This window comes from Myotis daubentonii, chromosome 9, assembly GCF_963259705.1.
Source record: "Myotis daubentonii chromosome 9, mMyoDau2.1, whole genome shotgun sequence".
Taxonomy (NCBI): Eukaryota; Metazoa; Chordata; class Mammalia; order Chiroptera; family Vespertilionidae; genus Myotis; species Myotis daubentonii.
The window spans coordinates 9,470,746-9,492,409 of NC_081848.1; the positions used below are offsets into that span (position 1 = coordinate 9,470,746).

A 21,664-nucleotide genomic window follows, 5' to 3' on the forward strand; every position below is an offset into this window, starting at 1 on the left:
TACTAAAGCAGGAGGTACTTGCAAACTGCCACTTCTATGTTTGGGAAAACTAACCAGCTACTTAGTAACTCTACTGCCAAGCATGTAGAGAGGGGTGATTCTCCCTGGGAGGGACCCTAATTGTGTAAGCTGTTACTGCAAATTCAGGGAGCAAGGGTGGCAGGAAGCTGGCCCGCCGTTCTGGGAGCAGAGCTGTGAGGCGATCTCCCTGCCTGTACAGATGCCCGAACTTCAATCCCTGCGGCCTGGCCCCTTCCTAGGCTGCGCTCAGAATAGTGGGGGGAAGTAGTACCCAAAGAGACTTAGAAGAAAGGTATTCAGAGAGCTGAACACTCTTTTCATAAAAAGCTCCTCGTTCCTGAAAGACACTCAGGGAAGCTTATCTTTTAAAAATGAATTCAGAAATTTTGCAGCAACAGCAGAAACTAAGTAGCTTGGTGTAGGCGTTCCGAGATCTTCACCAAGTGTTAAATTAACTATCTCAGCAGAGGTGGCTCTGAATGAACCAGTCCTGGCAGGAGACAGGAAGGGGTGGAGCTGTGAGGTGGGACTGACAGCTGTCTGCTCTGGGCTGGCAGCTGCTTGCAGAAGGCAGGCACCACTCTGGGTGTGACACTGTCCGGGTCCTGACACCGTCCTTAGCCTGATCTTCGGTTCATGCTCTTCTAGATGTGGGTTATCAGTACTCCGTGTGGGCTTAGTTACTTTGCTGAGAGGGAGGCTGTGGGGAGGCCCCTTTGAGTTTCTCACCAATAACTAGGCTCTGAGAACTGAATTGGAGTCACTGGCCTTGAACTTCAAAGACTATAAGCGGTTTTCATTCATTGCCAGCTCAGCCCTTGTAAAGGTGAGAATTCCCATAGCAGATGCTGCTTTGAAAGTCAGTGTTTAATTTTTTTTTAAAGGAGACCTCCAGACCTTGTTGTTTGTTGTCTGATATATGAAAATAGGTAATTAACCAAGATCCCAGGAGGCCCTGTAGGAAATGGTGGGGTCAGCTCTCCATTCCAAGTAGATCATGAGTAATGCAGTAGCAGGCATTGTTAGTGGCATGAACAGTTAGTTTTCTCAATCATTTAATAAAATTACAGTTTAAAAACTAAAAGGCAAACTTCTTTTAGACAAGGAGAACTACACACAGTCCCAGAGTTGGGTGCTGGGTGCACCCTCACCCCAAGGGAGAGAAGGTACAGGATCAACAGAGTTAGCACACTGGACAGAGAGCCATCGCTGCCAGCCCTGAGTGGGAGAGCTAGGCGAGGGCCAGTGCATTTCACATTACCTCATCACCTGAAGTTCGTTGAGATGTCTCAGTACTGGGGTTGCTTTCTCGGTTCCATAATAGACTTCTCCACATTCAGAGGCGTGAATATGTCAAAGCAGGGATGAGCAGATGGAACTAGCCAGAGAGCACAAATACCTCAAGGACTCCTGCTTCTGAGCTGCTGGAGTAGAAAGCATGGCTCACCTGTTTGGAGGTTCTTGTGTGCAGTTCATAAATGCGTGTGTAAAGGTCTTAAGGAAGCTATGGCTTTAAACAAACAGATGGAACTCCAACCTAGGAAAGTACCTCTGTCACATGTATTTTTAGGACCGATGTCTTCAGGCTGTTACGACACTCTCAGGTGAAAAGCTGACGACCTCTGATTGCCTTGGCGGGGAGGGGATGCTTTCCTATAAGAGCAGCTGAGGCCCTGAAGAGATGATGTCACAATTTGTTATGAAACTATTCCTCATGATCGAGCTTCACCTTCAACATTTCATTGTCCGAATATTACCTCTTAATTGCTTCTGTGCCATGAAGCAACATAAATGATTATATATGAATGAGTCTCTACTTTTTAAGAGGCATCTTGAGATTTTTGTTTTCACATTTTGCCCCTAGATGATACAGTGCAAGTGTAAGTTAAATGCATTGTAATATATTGTGATTAAAGCATATACAACTCTATCCCTTTGCCACAATAATATAGATAGTTATGCAAACAACTCAAGCCAAAAAGTAAAAGAGAAAGAGATACATTTTTACCTGAATTAACCAGACCATCAAATCATGATGAGTTAGTAGCCTACCTTGCTCTGACCCCAGTGACATTGTACTTGCATGGTTTAATGAGATCCCCGCATCTGGAAGGTGAAAGGAAGATCAAGGCAATGTTGAGGACACGGTGACATTTTTCCTAATTTTCATCCAGCTCTCAGAGGGACTTTTTTTTTGTGATCTGGGTGGGGAGATTTGCCAGTGGAAAACTGAAGAGCTGTCCAAATGTTTTGGATGCACCATCTCTGCCCGTTTTCCATGCTAACATTGCTTAGAGTTACTTGTTTAGCGAGAATAACGGTATTATTTGCATTGCTCTCCCTACACAAAGCAGCATCCAGAGAATCACATTCTGTAGGGATTTTTTTGGAGAGCAGCAGAGGTTTTTCTCATCCAGATGCCAAACAATCATGAACCTCTATCGGTAGTAAACATTAATAAGTAGGGCCGTCATTTTCATTTTATTCAAACATTGAAATTAGGGAGAGACATAGAAGTTTTGCTACAATTGTATGTGTCAGCATAAATATATATCTATATACAAACACCCATAGAGACACCTAAAATAAAAAGCCGGCCTTCTCTTTTCCCTTTCCTCCTGTCTCTCCACTCCCCTGGAGACAGCTGCCCCTGCTGAGTCAGCCGTTTGTTTTCAGCAGGGTCGAAGGCCTCTGCAGCTGTTCCTGGCCCAGTCCCTTGCCTGAGCTGCAGGCATGGCAGGCACACAGGTCTATGGCGCTGCTCTCTGCTGGTCCTCCAGCCACCTGTTCTCGAGCACCGTGTTCTTCTTGCCCGTTTTAACTCACTGCAGCTTCTTGTACTGACGTCCCAGGGTTGGCTCTCCCGTTTTTTTTCATGCAGCATCTGTACGCCTTGATGATCTTTTATCTCTTTTTTTTCACCTTCATTTTTCTTTTCTCAGCGGCTCCTGCTAGCTCTTCCACTCCTGTCCCATTGTCTCACCCAGAGAGTGAGTATCATTTTCTTCATCCATCTCTCTGCAGGTTGCTTGCCACCAGCCACAGTGGGTCTGCCTAGTGTTATCACCTTCACCAGGTGATAACTCAACTCTGTTGGCGGGAAGCAGCGCCGGGTTGTAGAGAAGCAAATGAGAAGAGAAATAGGCACAGGGCCTCCCTGATTCCTGGGCGGCAGCACTGCCTGAGGGGAGGCAAGTGAGGGGTGTGGTTCTGGCCCGAAAATGCTGCGGGCAGGCTCCTGAGGCTGCTGCAGCCTGGCCAGTGCTGGCTGCTTAGTGAACTGGACCCGAGCTGATATTCAGAGAGGCCAAAGGAATTTGCCCAGAAAACTCTATCTGCGGGCCCATAAGAAATGCCTCGGGGGTGTTATGTTTTCGCTTTCATTTTCATTGGCACAGTTGGATTCAGACACTGAAATTAGAAAGCAAAGCCTAGACCTTTTGCTTTTTCATAAATGCATACGTTTCTCGTAAATATTTGTGGGAAAATAAGCAGTGTCTGCTTGCAGGTGTGCCAGGCCGTAGGCACATTATTCACCTCCACAGCGGGCCTGGTTTTCTCTCCTCTATAAACCAGGAGGGCTACTTGCTCTCCCCGACCCCCTCCCACAGAACATCATAGTGTTCACAAGCCGAGCTTGCCCGCCCAGGAGCAGTGCCACTAAGCCTGACAATGGTGTCGCCTGGTCAGTCCCAGCCTTCATCATCCTGGCTGAGCCTCGCTCATACAATCTTACTTATTGGTGGCCCTGTCGCTGTGTCCCCTGCATCCTCCACAGTAGAAGGAGCTCCGGGCCTCCCCTGTTTACAGTTTTGAACCTCTTTCTGGGGGGAATGAGCAAAGCGAGACAGCTGCTGAGTGAGTCCCAGAGCGTCATGCCAACCCGTGCCCAAGGCAGCAGACAGGGTGCAGGCAGGGGTGTGCCACTGGCTGGCTGAGTTCTCCTTAGTACGTCAGAAGTCCCTGCATTTCAGGCACAGCCACAAGAGGGGACCCCGCCCCATGCTCAGAAGCCTCTTGTTGCACCTGATTGAGTCAGGAGCAGGCCCACCACCCCATTTGGGCCGTTCCAAGCTGTGTACCGCAGCAGCAGGAGTCCGGCTTGGGAGCTGGAAACAGCCTGGTTCAAATCCCAGCTCTGCCACCTCTGTGCACAGCTCATAATCTTAATGAATCGCTCAGCCTCCCCAAACCTCAGATTTCTCACCACTCAAATGGAGGACAGATTTACCTACCTTGTAGGTATTTGTGAGAATTAAAGATCAAGTATGACAAACAGGGCTCAGCACATAATAGCTGTAATTCATGGTAAGAGTAAAGGAGGGTTATATTATTTCTCAATGTGTCAGAGTGATTTGTCGGCAAAACCTCTGATAATCTCCTTAAAGTATATTCACATTGATAAATCAGGGAAGAAAACAGTGAGAGAATATCTCCTTCACTATCCCTGTCTTTTCTTTATCATAATGCCTTAAATAGCTAGACACACTTATGAATTTATGTCCATTTCCTCCATCACCTTTCTGAGCCTTTTCTGTGATTCCTGTTTCCATAGCAACCTGGCCTCTTCCTGCCCTCACAACCACAGAATCATCTAGTGAGTACAGAGCTGAGCTGCCCTTGGCCAGATTGCTGCTTGTTGCGGATCTGACTTCCGGGTCACAGCGCTGCTCATGGTTTTCCCTTGTATTAGAGCAACAGTTGAGAATGCATGGCCGCTCCTCACCAGTGTGGTTTTCTGAGCATGCTGTGTCCTTGGCCACGAAAGCAGACCGGGCACCACCCAAGGAGCTGGGGTGATTATGTAAAGAATACCTGTGCATGAGGAGACTTCTCAAAATTTATCCTCAAGTCAAAATTAGAAAAGGATTAGAGAAACCCTGATGAGACAAAAGAACAGCATCTCTTCCCAGCTTTCATTGTCCCGCCCCACTGATGCTCACACACACACACACACACACACACACACACACACACACACGCCACACGCTCATATAGCAGTAGCTAAAAGAAAACGAGGGAAGGAGTAGGAAAAAATGGCTATTTGGAGAAAGGCAGAGGGTGAAGCCAAGAAGGAAGACTGGCTGAGTCCTGACAGCCTGCCTCCGTGTCTGGCCCAGCGGGGGGAGCTGTGTCCACAGAGCACATGGGAAGGAAGGGCACTCCCAGTGCAAGAAAAAGCATGGCCCAAAAACCGGGCAAGCATAACCGGGCTTGCTCAAGTTTGTGTATTGAGCATCCAGATGAAAGTTCTGGAATTCATCTCCTGATGATAGAGTTGGGGCCAGACCATATCATCTTTTCCGTTGTGGAAAACATTGCACTTCATCACAGCCATAACATGCTCCAAGCTAATCGTTTTAAAACTCGAATGAAGTACGCTGTGGTTAGGCCTTAAATCCCCTGACATCAACTGTGGATGTGCGTGTGTGTGCGTGTGTGTGTGTGTGTGTGTGTGTGTGTGTGTGTGTGTGTGTTTACAGTGTGGGTCCTCAGCTGTGTGAGAGTTTTAGGTTTTATAACATGTCTTAGTGCACCGAAGAGTGGCATGCATCCATGAGCAGGGCTGGGGTCAGGCCACAGAAAGCAGAAGAAAGCAGGTGTGCACAGTACCACTCCCACTCCCGGGCCAGGCTCTCCACACAAAATTGAACGGAGAAGAAAAGGTTGTCCTGGTCTGTGTTGCATGGAATGGTGTTTTGCCTACTGCAGAGCAGAGCTAAGGGCCTGTTTTCTTGGTGTTCTCTTCATGTGTGTGCTGCAGTGAATTTTAATTCCTGACGCTTTTGAGGTTTCATTTCACCAGCAGAGCAGAGTGGGTGAAAATGAACTGTGTTCACGTGGGTTTAATTCAGATGATGGGTTTTTGCATTTGGAAAAGGAATGCAACTAACAGGACCTTTGTTCTTCTAACAACAATGCCCCCATCCCTTCTCCTGTGTGCAGTGTGTGTGCCAGGCGCAGGGGAGAAGCTGCCTTACACATTTGCACAAGTGCTGTCATATTTAAGGTGCCTCAATGTAAGTCCATCTTCTCTGGAAGTAAAATACAACCTTGGATCCATATTTTTCCTTAAGGAAGAATTAGGTGTTTCTCCCCTGACATGTGCTTAATTATTAAATACCAGGCATTTCTGCCCACAGATAAAATGTTTCATAGTGTCATCCAAAGAGGAGAAAGTTTGAGTTTTTTATTTTAAACCACTTGGCTACTGACCCAAATTGTAGGTCCCAGTGGATACCGAGATAAAGGAAAGACAGTCACAATTGGGCAGCTGCCTGTATGTAGCATGAATGCATTGCTCAACAGGAAGGCAAAATGCTGCACAGCTGAATGGCAGTGGAACTAACAGCACAGCAGCTAGAAGCACACAAAATCTTCCAATCATCACTCCATTGATGAGGCTGGAATGAAAGAATGTCCCGTGTGTGTGTGTGTGTTTTGATCTAGTCACAATTATGAATGAATGAAGGTGTCCTAAATAAAATCAATGGATAAACTTCTCAGTTGTAAGAATTCCTACAGGACACCAATGGTGGGCATGTGCAGAACCTGTGTGTGTCCGACGGTAAGAAGCTTACATGCTATCAGCTCACAGTAGCAAGGGAGCACGTACCTTGGTTAAAACATTTCTCTCAAAATATTCTTAAATAGCTGGGCAGAGTGATAGCTTCACCTCCCGTCTTGGCCCTTCTTCTCTCCCAGCTTCAATTGGCAATAGCCAAAACTCCCCTCAGCCTATGGAAGTTGAGGTGGGAAACCCAAAATGCCTTCTAACAAAATAAGGTCATTCATGTCACATTTAAGCAACAAATTGGAGTGTAAACACAACATAGAACGAAAAGGAGTGTGGATAAATCCAAACAAGAAAACGATTTTTTTCCTTGTAAAAGTCAAAACGTGTCTTATCAATGCAGCCACAGTTCTAAAGAGTTAACTGTCTCTACAAACGCTGAGCATTTGTTTAACATCAGACTCTCAGCTTCTTGGGATAGGGGTTTCGTTTCTGTTCACTGTTGATGGAGCTGTTGCCTCAACCACCAGAAGGACACCTATTTTCTTCCTACACTGACCTCTTCCTTTACATGTGTCGTGGCCCCTGGGATAACTGGGGCACATGAGTAGGGAAGTGAGAAAAGATGCCCAGGCCCCCTCCTCTGCACCAAAGGAAATGAAATGACTTCTCTTGACGTAATGTGCCGGCCTGTCCTCACAGAGCTCAGTCTACGCCTTAAGCATCAGGGGACTTTTCCCTCACAACCCGTGTTCTGTTTCCCTGCCCTTGTTCCCCAAGGATGCCGAGATGTTTCTGGAACCTGTGATAATGACTTGCGTTTTCTCTTCCTTCAGCAGTTTCCGGATTGACTCTGCCAGCCGGGTCCTGACAGAAACACCTTCCCGTTTTAAAGCCACTTTACATGCTCCTTGACATGTTATTAATATGCAGTGTTGCAGCTATATCTAATGCTTATTGGTGTTAACCAAATGCTCTTTATGATTTATTATTCTCCATTTCTGGGCGGTTTTACCGTCCTCCCAATGTTTCCTATATATGCTGCTAATTTAATTTGATTTCTCCTTTTATTTAGTCTGTGATTTTGTTGTTGATTTTTCTCCCTGCCCATTGTTTACATCAGTTTTTAATTTTTTTGTATTTTCCATGTGACCTTCTCCACTTTCCTTTCAACCAATCATGTGCGTGCGTATCATGTGACTTTGTCATGTGGCTTGCATGGTGCTGATGATGTCGTCCACGCTGGTGAACAGAAGGTAAAACTCTTTGTTCTGATAAGTGAAATAAATCTGGGACCACGGCCTGGCACCCAGGGCCCGCTCATTGCTTCCCGTCTCAGATTTCCTAAGTAAAGACATTTGGGAGAGTTCCTCTTGTTTTCAATTCACAGGCAGAACTCATCATTCTTTGCAGCCTTCACATGACAATTTGATACCAAGACAGCCTTTGGTTTAATGTTTTGCTTTAAGAATTTGGCCATGCAAACTGCTATCTACAGTAAAACCACTTAGCCACAGCACAGTTTGCAAACTTGAATTTTTACCAGATAGTTCGCAAAAATTATTTCCCAGAAAACAGTTTTGTAAATTAGCTTTATGACATTGTTGTTTAACTTTATCCAGTAGTTCTAAAAACCACAGTTACTCTAAAATGAGTCATATTTACATGAAAATGTGAAAATGTATTTGTTCACAACAGTGAAACCCTATAGTTGCAAAGGTTGTATTTGCTTAAAACCAATGAGAGTGCTTCATGAAATTCATGCAAATTGAGGACTTTCTGAGATGAGAGACTTAAGAATTTTGAACTAGAGCAGTTTGCTGTGATCACTGAGGTGTCACTAGTCAAGAGCGACCCTCTCCCGGGCAGGGGGGACAAATCAAAGCCAGTCACTTTGTGTGACCATGACAGGAGAGCTCCATGTGACCAAGAAGCACGTGATTGGCCATTACAGCAAAGGAGATAAAATTGTAGGCTAATTAAGTACAGAGCAGTGACTAAATAATTAGTTAATATTGCAACTGTCACGACTTTGTGAAAATATTTCACGATTACAGAGAAAGGCAGCCCCTGCTCACAGCTTTCCCGGCGAAAGCGAACAACGATTTCAGAACCTTGGCCCGGGAGTCATGTGCATTCTGCTCTCTTCTCACGGAAAATTTTCTTCAAATCCCAACCTGAGGCACATACAGGCTGCACTGATCACAAAAGCGAAACTAACCCCAATAACGCCCAGTGTGCCCATGCATGCGAGGGCCCCGGTTGACCTCACTTCTCTGAAAACTGATTGGGCGACATCCACAGGAACAAACCCATCCACAGCTCATCTCGCATGCTCTTCGCTCCTGGTCTGTCATTTCGTTGAGTGCTCCCCACGTGTGTGAGTCCTGTGATGTTCCCTCTCCCACCCCCTCCACACTGACCAACTCTGAGGACTTTGGCTCTCTCAGCATGGCCACTGTGTCCCCATTTAGTCCCATTTACATCCAGAATCCTGGAAAGAGGTCTTGGAGCAGAGCTGTCCTTATTTCCCCAAAGCAGGGACACATCGGATCATATATTTTACATACTTTAAAAGGTATCCTAATGTGTGAGTCTTAGGACAGGGGATGTTGGGAACCTAAGATTTTCTTAACTCCAAGTTCCACCCCAAATACTGTGGTTTCATCATTTCCCCAAGGGGGATCAGGCTCCTTTAGACCATGGTGACTGCTCAGAGGCTGATGTGCAGGGACAAAGCCTGGACACTCCCCCTGAAATCTTAGTGTGAGCAGACATTGGGTTGAAACCTTTTACTTTCTTTTTGAAGAACAAGCTTGGCCAGCACAGCCAGTGTGGCTCAGTGGTTGAGCTTCGACCTATGAACCAGGAGGTCACAGTTCAGTTCCCAGGCAGGGCACATGCCCAGGTTGCAGGCTTGATCCCTGGTAGGGAGCATGCAGGAGGCAGCCAATTGATGATTCTCTCTCATCGTTGATGTTTCTGTCTCTCCCTCTCCCTTCCTCTCTGAAATGAATAAAAATGTACTTTTTAAAAAAAGAAGAACTAGCTTGGCCATTTCTGTGCAATGCTGTTCAGAATGAAACAAAGCACAGCGTTCACAAGGTAGAAACTAACCCACAGATTAGTTAGCGAGCTCTCCCAGACAGAGTCAGCAAGGGACGAAATGTTTGAAGATGTTTCCTGCAGCTGCCCTAGAAACACACTTTAGCAGTGGTCTCAGCTGTCAGTGAAAAATGTGGCCAGTATGAAAACGCTCGCCGAGAGCCTGTAGCATTCCACAGCCGGACCCTCTCCTGCCAGCGGCAAAGGGACAGGCAAAGGACTTGTCAGTGAGATGAGAAGCAGGAAATGGCCGTTATTAATAAAATTTAAGGGGACGGAGGGATTGGAGCAAATAACATTTACGGGGGAGAGGAATAAAGCTTGTTAGTTCAGGGCGCTATTGCCTCCTTTCTCTGGGCACTAGTTGGACCTACATGCGGAGGGTGTCAGTGAGCAGGGAGTCTCTCTGGCAGTGGGCTGTACACCCCACAGCTGCTGAAATCCAATTGCCTGGGGTGCGCTTAGTATGTGCTCAAGGATCTAGCTACGTCCCCTGGGGTTCCCATCCACAGTGTTCACTGGGCCCAGCAGCACTGAATTAGAAGGTAGGTGAGAACAGGCATTGAGCACTGGGCCCCAGCAACTCTTGGCTCTGAGCCTCCCGAGCTTTGGGTGTGGCAGTTCACAGCCGGGAAGCTCAGGCCCCTGCCAGAGAGCCCAGCAGTGGGCTTGCTGTGGGGACCTCAATGCCCCTGAGATGGCATGTGTCACTGCAGGGCCTGCTTCCACCAGTGACTCCGTCAGCTACTGAGGACTCTGTAAATGGGACCCCTCCCCCACCAGCATGTGTGTGGCCAGAAGCCCCTGCCCCCGTCTCATCCCCCCCTCCCCTGCTCAGTGTGCTGCATGTCGGAGCATGGATCCTTCCCCACCCTCATAATGATCTTTTTTTTATTTAGCTACTGACACTGACTCGTACTAGGACATGCTGGTTCTGATGAACTAAACTCTGTAACACCCACTCTTCCTTCTTAGATTGAAACATCACTAACCGCCCCTTCCACTCCCTCCTTTATTTTTACAGCTGTGTCGGATGGCCACGGTCTCGGGCAGCTCGCATAGACTTTCCACCAGGGCTTCTGCTCTAATTGCCTCTGTTCCCAAGGACTCCCTGCGCTGCTGGTTGCCAGGGTGGAGAGCTAGCGCCAGGGGACTAGGGCAGGCAGTGAAGGGTGGGCCCAGATCCAGGGACAGGGGACAGGGACGGGGGCTGTGGAAAGTGCACACATCCCCAGGGTTCACTAGTGTGAGGCTCCTCCCAGGAGTACTCTGCCCTCCAGGAGGTGATGTAGAACATGTGCCTGTGGCCTCAGAGGCGGGAGCCGAGTTAATTGTTGGCGATAGCAGTTATTTCTGTCATAACTTCTTCAGCCTGGATCGGCCCCATAACCGCAAGCCATACCTTTGTGGTTATATTTTCTTTTTAGGATGATGAAACAAAGATAATTAATCTGTTGGTGTTTTCATGATACCCACGAGAAGGGAACTGGTATTTTGTGGTTTGGTCTGTCAGAGTTCATTTGTGACTGGTTAATTTGTATTTTGTGGGAACCTTTTCCTGCTCACCCCTCCCCCAGCACACACATTCACATTCCTAACTCCTGGGAAATCCCACGCTGGACGGGATTTGTGAGCTAGACGCCTCCGTGAGCTTGGCCACAGGGAGCTAAGCATCCTTTCTCCGTACACTGGGCACAGTTCGAGGGTCCAAGAATGTATGCAGCACAGATCACGTTAGATTGGCTTGTGTGGCATCTAGGGCAAAGTGTTGGGTCTCAGGAGGGAGACTTAGTGTTCTAATAGCTCTCAATCCTGATTCCCTTAAGGAATTTGCCGGTCCCCTATGGACCAGTCAAACTCCTAACCTCTTGATGTATTTGTGAATGTTTCTGAGTTGGGAAAATCAAATAGGCTTCATATTTAAACAGCTAAATCATGCATGTTAGGCTTTTTAAAACAATGAAAAGGCATACACAAGTGGGAACAGGAGTGAAGATAAACAAAAGAAACAATAATTTTAATGCTAGACAATCCTACTTGATAGACAAAGAGAGAGGTTCTAATACAGCCCCTACATCCACCGTGGGTTTATCTCCGATGTCCAAACCTGCAAGTGCTGGGGGAGAGAAAGCAGAGTGGATGAAGGGAGATGCCAGGCTGACCCAGCCTTTCTCGGGGTGCCTTTCATTCAGAAGATACAGCTCCTGGTGTCGGGCTTTTTTGAGGAAGAAGTAGTAGACCATTTTCCTCCTAAATTTCACAAATGCTGTCTGACTGCCCGGGCTTGCTCTCACTCCTGCTGTGGAATACAGACACCCAGCAGCAGAGATCTGACCCCAGAGCTTCTGCTGATGAGGGGAAGGATGAAGCTGACTCCAGGTTCAGGGCACAGTAGCACAATAATTACAAAGACGAACCTACAATCTGCAAGGCCAGAAATACACATTTAAATTGCCGTTTATAAGAGGAATCCGTAGGACCTGCATGTAATATTTCTGACTATAGGTGGTCTCTATGGTACAGTCTTTTTTATTTTCTTGTGTCCACGAGTCACATTCTTCTAGAAAATACCAGAACTGCTTGATATTTCTTATTTGTTAATGGCAAGGTTCATTTTTAAGGTACCGCTCTTTTAGTCTTTACAGAAAATATTTTGGGGGGAAATAAGACTCGCGTCTGAAGCTAAACTCAGAGGGTATAATTAACCCCACGGTTTTCTTGGAGCAACCTGCCTCTTGCTGCTGAACTGCAAACCAGCATTTACAAATAATTACAATATTGGTTTTGCTGAAATTACCCATAATGATTTCAATCAGAGCAACCACCGCAGATCAGAGTGCACGTGGGGACCCTCTAAATACTCTCCTCCCCTAATGTGTTCTCCAGAGCAGGGAGCCTCCTGAAGGCCACACCCACTCCTTTAGCCTCAGCTCCCCTCCTTCTCCAGGCTGGCTGGAGACTTCTTTTTTGTTTTGTTTTTTTGTTTTTGTTTTTTATTTTATTTTATTGTTTAAAGTATTACAAATAGTAGTACATATATCTCCTTTTTTCCCCCCTCATTGACCTTCCCCCAGCCTCCCCTACCCCCTGGCACAGAGAGTTCAGGAAATAGTTTCTTTACACCTTACCTAACCTTTAAAAAAATGACTGGCAGTAAACATTTGAAGATGCATAAGACAATTGATTAAACAAATCCTGCTCTTCCCACATCTTGATGTGCCTACGATAAGTAACACAGCCACAAAGTGGGTCAGAATCCCTATGATGTTAGTTGAATATGCACTTCCTTTAGAAATACTGTCATAGGAAGGTTTATGTTTTTATACATGGGCCCCAGCATTTTTTCAATTGATTATAACTCAGTTTCTTTTATGTATCTTATTCACCTTTGAAACTCCAGTAGCTTACTTGGTACCTAGTAGGTACTCATTATATATATTTGTTGAATAACTCATATTTAAAGCACTCTAAATGACATACCTGAATATTATATGATATAAAATGCTCTAAGTTATGTGGGAAAGTAGTACACACATATCAGAGTATCATGGTTGTCACTGAGATAAAACGATAGCAAGTTATAGTGGTAAATGTTACAACCATGTTCTAACTGTGATATAGTGTAGTGGTTTCTCTGTGATCCCAATGATGTTTTTCTGAAACATACAAAGACTAGAGGCCCAGTTCACGACATTCCTGCACTCCGGGAGGAGGGGGTGGGGGTCCCTTCAGCCTGGCATGTGCCCTTTAGCAGTCCAGGAGCCCTGAAAGAATGGCCAACTGACGACTTAGGGAGTGGGCCTAAGCCGTCAGTCGGACGACATCCTTAGCCCTGCTGCAGAGGCAGGAGAGGCCCCTGCCACCACCACTGCGCTCACCAGACGTCAGCCCAGCTTGTGGCTGAGTGGCGCTCCTCCTGTGGGAGCGCACTGACCACCAGGGGGCAGCTCCTGCTTTGAGCATCTGCCCCCTGGTGGTCAGTGCGTGTCATAGTGACCAGTTGTTCTGCCATTTGGTTGATTTTCATATTACCCATTTATTATATAGGATAGGAGAGTGCCTTCATCAGAGCTGTTGGTTTATACAGGGATTCGTTGGTGAGATAGTCATTCATATGTCTTTGAAGAGACGTAGGTTCTCTTTTAAAAGATAAGACTTTTTTAAGATAACTTAAAAATTTTTTAAAGGACCATTCTGTGCCAAGAAATATAGAATTATTGATTTTGGCGTGCATTTCCTAAAAATGGATGAATATCCTATATTTCAAATTCTGTCTTTTATAGTGTCATGGAAATAGATGTGGTGACCTTACAGTCCATCAGGGGCAGTGGCCACGGTGTGTCACAGTGATGTCAGAGTGAGAGCATCGGGTCCAGGGCCTGTATTTTCAAATGTGGAGACCCGGCCAAGGCACCAGCCCCCCGGGCTCTCCTGCGGCATCCTTAGCATTCAGTTTAAAGGGATCTCACAAACATCAGAGAAAGCACCTCATCTAAATAGATATCCCCCAAAGTAGAGGTCCAGGTTTGGCGGTATCGGTTCAGCCTTGGGAGCCCACCCTGCCCAAATCTGAGAGGAAATAATAATAATTTCATCTCTATTTCCCTTCCATGGTGCCTGGGGAAGGGCTGGGTCCCTGCCCAATGGGTGTGTTGGAAGGACCGCTGATGCCACCTCCTCCCCTCCTCCTGAAGGCAAACAGGCCACTCATCACAGAGCCCATATTGCGTTTCTGGGTACAGAAACTTACAATGACTAGTGTCCATATCCATTCAGTGCCAGGTCACCAAGCCCCTGGTTTTCCTGGGACTAACAGTTTCTCCAGAGCCTAAGACTGGGTGTGATAACACCTGGAGAGTCTCAGGCCATCCAGAGTGAGTTGGTCACCCTAACCAGCCAGAGAATAGCATTGTAAAGTTCCCCTGCATCTCCTACATCCACCGTTCAGCACTGGTGAGTGACACGGAGCTGGCCTAGTAACCTGTACTCCCTGGCGTTTCCTCTCCGCACTGGGTATTCATGGTGATAGAAGACCTAACTGGATTACTAAGGCTTAGAACGGGCCAAAAGAACGTGAAAAGCATACATGCCTTGACATTATCTTCTAAATATTCTCCATGAATCACTGGGGCCTGTGACTACAGAATGTCTTAAAAATAGGACAAGTTTTTGCCTGAAGCCCCTTTATCTTTTTTATTTTTGTTTTTCTTTTGTCTTAATCACTGGTAAAAAAAAAAAAAAACAACAACAACAAAACAAACAAACAAACAAACACATAACAAGCACAAGTACTTGGTTGCTCAGCATTAAGGTTATGCATCTTCACTGTCGCAGCATTTATGTGAGCCCTTTGCTAGCACTTCCCAAGCCTACATGTGCACATGGATTACGTGGGATCCTGTTAAAATACGAGTCTGCATTTCTAAGGAGCTCCCAGGTGACGCGCACACCGCTGGCCCAGGCTGAGTACAAGAGCTCTCCTGAGCTTTCTCTCTGCTTCCTCTTTGTCTTAAAGGGAGAGCAGGACACAGGGCCGTTTTGAGGTTCCCAGAGTAACTGACCCAGGACAGTGGGCTGGAGGGCCTTGCCAGCAGCCTTCTCACAAGTTTCCAAAGGTACACTTGGGGTGCTGAGGTCCCAACCCTATTGACAAGCCTTTCCTGGCTCTTGTCTCACGTCTGTGGTTCTGTCTTCCAGAGCACAAGCCCAGGCAGCTCACGCAGAAGGTCTGTTTTCTGGGCTCTCCCAAGCGTCCCACGTGAGGCCATGAAACCGATTCAGAGGGGGCTCGCACAGGAAGTGCAGCATTTCCAAGTGTGCTAAGTCTTCATTTTAACTTTCCATAGCACACATTTCTCACCTCATTGCTTTCAGCGTCTACTAATGAAATAGTTTATCGTAAAGTAAATCAGTGCCTCGCTCACTGACGAGCCCCCCCACACCACCCCAGCAGCCTGTCGCACAGCACATCTTCCCTCTCGGCCTTGGATGCAGCGCTGCCCACTGAGCACAAGCTGCAAATAAAGACACACAGGGACCTTTTCTGCTGAAAATTGCTAAACACATTGTTCTCTCTCTCTCCTCACAAAGACAGGGGCTTCGTGATTGTTACTTTAAGGCAAGGTGTTGAGGATTATCTCAATCAGCTGAGCCATAAATGCAGGATACATAAGAAACTTACCTTGGCAAATTGTGCTTTATTTAATCACAGCCAGGAACTTAAATTATTTTTTAATGTTATTACTTAGATATCCAGAGAAGAAACTAGGCTGTTTTGAAAAGATATTTTATGCATGTGAGCTTTCTCCTTAAATGCTCCCGTTTTTCCATATTTCAGGCCATTCCATTTCTCAAAATAGCAGGTTTATAAAAGTTAAGTCTTCAGTTGTAAGAGCATAGCAGCGAAAAGAAAATGCAGATTCCTGGGGGAAACAGGAACAAAGGCCCAGCTCAGGAGTGTGAAGGGTTGTGCTTCCAGGGAGCGAGTTGCCCAGAACATCCCCCAAGGGCCTAAGTTTGGGCTAAGTGAGGCATCTAACTGGAATCCAAAGTCTTATGTTTTCTGCTTTTTAACCGTTTGAATTTCTGAGAAAGCAAAAGAGCCCAGCCCCACTCCATCAGTGCATTCCTTCCTGATGGATGGGTTTCATTTTGTGGAGGAAAATGTCACGTGAACCAACTGGCTGTTTCAGGGGAACCCAGCGCTCCTAAGCTCGAAGGGCAGATGGGAGAGGATGGCAACTCCATCAAGGTGAACCTGATCAAGCAGGACGACGGCGGCTCCCCCATCAGACACTACCTGGTCAAGTACCGCACGGTGAGTGCCCCTTCCCAGGGCTCAGCCCTGCCCCGAAACCCTGACACACACACCGTGGTGGGGCAACCACAGGCAGAGCCTGATGCGGCTGGACAGACACGGGTCCCAGGTCCAGCTTTGCCCCTTACTGGGCGGGCTGGCCCATCACTCTGTGTGTTGGGCCCTGATCAGCGTTCCAAATCTCAAGACTGACCTACAGCTGTTAGTTCATGTCCACACTGGGACCATTCCAAAACCTCCCAAATGGCTGTGGTGGTGAGAAACTCATACCCTGACTGGTTTTCCTGCTTCTTGAACTTTCGTACAAAGTTATTTTGCCATTACCCTGTGCTTTTTGCAACTGCTATCTAATCACTGCAACCTCACGGGCCAGGTGCTGTGAGGACATGCAATTTCTCCCCACAGGACCCTATGAAATAGGCTCACGGTGACCGCCACGCGTGGCAGAGGAAGTGAGGGCTGTGCAGTCAGGAAGAGCCTAACCTTTCAAGGCCGGGCCAGCCAGGGTTGAGACCCAGATCTGTCTGATGGATGAAACTGGGCAAGCTCCCTCGCCAGCTCTTCACCCCACTGAGCTCTTCTAATCCTGCTAACTATGAGTGTGGCCCTAAGCCTTTTCTTCCTGGTTGGCTCAGCACCCGTCTAAGATTTCCATCATTACACCTTTCACCCCCAACCCCCAATTTAGAATCTCTCTCCTGTTTTGGTTTAAGAATGACCCTTGGCCATTGCCAACCGTGGCCAGTTGCTGAGGCAGTGTCAGGGCACTGGGGACCGTCTATTGCTAGGGTTTCTTACTTAGGAAATACTGAGCCACAGAGCAGTTGCCTTCCTTCAACTAGCCCCCAAGAAAGGCTTTTTCCAGAAAGATCACTTACTCCTTCTGCCTTTGGATCAGCCCTGTCGAAGGGGAAGGTGAGCCCTCGCCTGGTTAGGTCACAGACCGCCCAGAGTCCTGGAGGAGAAGCAGGTGCTGGGCAGACGCCTGGCAGCACTGGAAGTGGACAGGGCTGGGGGTGGGGAGGGGTGGAATCCTCCGGCTGTTGTTACACTGATGTGGCCAGACACACATGGCGTCCAGGTCCAGCATGTGACCCAAATGCATCATCCAGTCTCCCCAAACTTCCATTTCTTCTTTTGTAAAATGGGAACAGAATAGCTTATCGGGTTGTTATAAAGATGAGTTATAATATATGCAAACCGGAAATGTGACTGGCACTTGGAAACCTCCGTGCCTGGTAAATACAGTAATTACTGCTAAGGTGCCGGCTGGGGCAGGAAGTGCCTCCCGTGGAGGCCTCCTCAGGTGTCAGTTTTCCAGAAGAATCACTGTGGCTGTGCCAGGCAGGTCTGGGCTGGAATGACAGCTGGGGCAAAACACGGAGATGTGTTAGATTTCCACAACCTTGACCATCCTCTGAAAACTTAGTGTTTGCTAAATATCATTAACATATATTAACATGTATTATATGACATCATGATTGCTTTATTAAATACGTGCTTTATATACTGGTTGTCTCTTTGGTAACAATGTTTGCCAACGAAAGAAGCTTTTCAGAGAAATAAGGGGAAAGACACCTGAATTTCTTTGTTTTCAATTAAAAAGGGACCATATGCCCTGACCAGTTCGGCTCAGTGGATAGAGCGTCGGCCTGCGGACTCAAGGGTCCCAGGTTTGATTCTGGTCAAGGGGCATGTACCTTGGTTGTGAGCACATCCCCAGTAGGGAGTGTGCAGAGGCAGCTGATTGATGTTCTCTCTTGTCAATGTTTCTGGCTTTCTATTCCTCTCCCTTCCTCTCTGTAAAAAATCAATAAAATATATATTTTTTTAAAAAAGGGACCATATGGTGGCATATGCACAAGCAAACTTCCAGCACCTCCACTTCCAGGCTAGATGCTGAGGAAACTAGCACTCCCTCTAGCATTTCCCCACAATGGTGGTGGCCACGGCCCCTTCCTGAAGGCAGGTCTTTGGCTGGTGCCAGTCCTTCTGCCTGGAGAGATGGCTGTGCTGTAAGATAAGTCTCCCTGCAGCTCCGCCGTGGCCCACACCACCTCCCAGGTGACACTAGAGTGTGTTCTGCTCTTCTGAGGAGCAGCTCGTCACTTAGTAAACATTTGCCAAATGCTCTTGTGAGCCCAGCCTACACCTCTCTAAAGACTGTGATGAGGTGGGCTGAGTGAGCAACTGTGAAACCATCTGAAGACTTTTCAGGAGTTCTGCCAGCCTCCTTGTTGTGTTAGGGAGGAGGTCACCTGCCAGTGGCTTGATAAGCTCCCACTCAGAACAAGCTCATTGGTGCGGTGAGGGATATAACTAGAAAGAGCATTCAAGGAGAAAAAGGGACCCTGTACCGCCAGCTGCAGATTTTGCCCTGTGCAGTGCTCTGCTGAGCTGAGTGTACCTTCCTGTGGGTACTCAGAGTGGCCCAGGATTGGACCTAATGGTAAAATGTACACCTGATACTCATGTCCCACTAGCAACCACCACTGTTTGTGTTTGCGAACATGTAAGGTTGACCCCCTGACCTGTGTAATCCTTAGGGTTTGTCAGGCTGATAAAGAATAAACACCACATTCTACCATTGATTTTTATTTTCATTACTAGAGGCCCGGTGCACGAATTCGTGCATGGGTGGGGTCCGGCTAGCTGGGGGGGAGTGGCCACGGGCGGTTGGCCCGCAGGCCCCACCCCCTATTGCAGTGGTTCTCAATCTTGCTAATGCCACAACCCTTTAATACAGTTCCCAACCATAAAATTATTTTCGTTGCTACTTCATAACTGTAATTTTGCTACTGTTATGAATCCTAATGTAAATATCTGATATGCAGGATGTATTCTCATTGTTACAAATTGAACATAATTAAAGCATAGTGAATAATCACAAAAACAATATGTAATTATTATGTGTTTTCCGATGGTCTTGGGCGACCCTGTGAAAGAGTCGTTCGACCCCAAAGGGGTCGTGATCCAGAGGTTGAGAACCGCTGCCCTATTGGGATGGGAGGGGCTGATTGGGGCAGGGCCATCCAAGGGGAGGGGCCCTGGGCAGTTGGGCGGCTGGACCCGCCCCCTGATCAAACTCCTGGTTGAACTCCCAGTTGAGGGGACAATTTTCATATTAGCCTTTTATTATATCGGATTTTGCACCAATCATTATTAACACACCAAAGTTCTTCTGTTAGCTAGTCTCACCAGTGTTCTCACCTAATCCTGCCTGGTGTCTTGTGTCCTTCCTGTCGGTGTCTCCCAGAAACTCTCTTCCGAGTGGAAACCAGAGATCAGGCTCCCTTCTGGCAGTGACCACATCATGCTCAAGTCCCTAGACTGGAATGCTGAGTATGAGGTCTACGTGGTGGCTGAGAACCAGCAGGGGAAGTCCAAGGCAGCTCGTTTTGTGTTCAGGACCTCGGCGCAGCCCACAGCCATCCCAGGTACGAGCCCTCTGCTTTCCGTGAGTTCCCCGCTTGGAATTAATGCAGTGCCACCCCTCCTAATGTGCCTGGACAGCCCTCACAACGTGCTTGCTTACAGCCATCCTCATGATCGGTTCCCATGCAGCGCTTAGTGTTGCTTCGTACCTACCTGTGCAGTGGGTTGAGATGTACTGGACTCCCAGGAAGGCTTGGCCCAGCATCCTGGGCAAAGGCCCTGTGTCACTTGGCCTCAAAGGACTGATGCTGAGCCCATCCTGGGGAGCCCTCAGGTGGGAAAAGGCCCAGCTCCTGCCGAGCCTGGGGAGCTGAGTAAGGTTCCTTTGTGAGACCTTCTCTGCCATCTGCCATTTCATACGAGGACCATGTACCTGTGTTAAGCGCTTTCTATCTGATGCTTGCTTACCTGCACAGCCATGGTCCAAATCTCTTCTCTTTGGGGACCCTCAAGAGAAGGAAGACCTGGTGCCTAGTTCATCAAAAATCCTATCTGCCAAGGGTCTTGCAATTGATTAAATTGAACCACTTGGAACAGAGCAAGTGGAAAAAATAGATACTGGGAAATCCCATCCATGAAAGATGATCCAGTCTGCTAGAGATCATGATGGGAGCAGTAGGAGATGCAGGTCCATCTCTAGGGATGCAGGACCAGCTCAATGTGGGAATAAAGTGAGAGTTCTGCTTTCCGGCCCAGCTCCCTTGCTGCTGGTGGCCAGTCTCCTCATTGACCAAATCCCTCCGAGCAGAGATCTTCAACATCACTCTCTGCTTTCCCATACCAGCCAAATGCCATCCACAGGCAGGAGAGGTGGGCATACAGCACACAGCTGCAGCCTGTCGGAGGGGCCCCATGCCCTCTCTGCCATGTTGAAGTATGGTAGCAACATGTTCTGATCTCCCCGTGGTCTAGGTCTGGCCCCCTCATGCTTGTCCTACTTATAGTGTTTCCCTGGGCTCTCAGCTAAGGTTCCAGGTATCTCCTCCCAATGGAAGTGAGGCCAGAAAGGATGTGGCCTGCTGACAACAGAGCTGTGTGTGTGAAAGTGGGTTATTCAAGCAGCAACAAAATGAGATCAGTCTGTGGCTCCCAATGGTTGGTTGTGCATGAATGGGTGTGTGTCTGACGGACGTGTGGGGGCCTCCAGGAGTTGGCAGGTGGGTCTTAAGCCAAATCAGAAGCGTCGATTGGTCCTACCCTCTGTGTTCTCAGGGAGACCCCTTAACGCATGCTGGGGTGAGCTTGCCTCCGCAGGCACTGGCCACATGGTCAGTGTCAAAGGCAGGCGCCTGGGTATGGCTGCAAGAAATGTCCTCACTACTGCTTAAAGGGTGCCCGAATGGGGGTGGCCCTGCCATCCTCTGCCCTTTTTTCTTCGCATTCTTCAGTCAGTTGTTTTCTTGAATTCAGTAGTCTGGTGTGAGTGTCCAGATCTGCTCGGCCTTTATGGGACATTTAGGAGCTGAGAGAGTGAGAGGCTTGAGTAACCCCTTTGCAATGAGTCTGCTTCTGATGGCATTTGTTTCCAGCGATAAGATCCCATAGGCAGGGGGCCCAGCCTTGCTGTGCTCACATGCTGGTCATGCCCATAGCAGCCGCTTCCAGGGTGTGTCAGGTCCAGAAGTTCTGGGAAGACCTTGTCCTCCAGGGTCCTGCCCGCTAGAGATGCCAGCATCCTCGTTAATCATCCAGGATCCCCATTAATCAGAGAGAGTGGGAGGGGCTGCTCACCACACTCTCGTACCATCTCAGAGGAGGTGGCTCTGTGCTGG

At 47.7% G+C, this 21,664-nt stretch overlaps 1 protein-coding gene across 7 annotated transcripts in view; it reads left to right on the top strand.

Annotated features, from left to right (window-relative positions):
- NCAM1 (neural cell adhesion molecule 1) overlaps nucleotides 1-21,664 on the top strand; it is a 326,142-nt gene that overhangs the window by 289,088 nt on the left and 15,390 nt on the right. For all 7 annotated transcript variants that reach the window (XM_059707903.1, XM_059707904.1, XM_059707905.1 and 4 more), the window contains 2 exons: nucleotides 16,333-16,457; nucleotides 19,714-19,894. In XM_059707903.1, coding sequence (XP_059563886.1) covers nucleotides 16,333-16,457; nucleotides 19,714-19,894 — 306 coding nt within the window. The remainder of the gene's footprint in view (nucleotides 1-16,332; nucleotides 16,458-19,713; nucleotides 19,895-21,664) is intronic.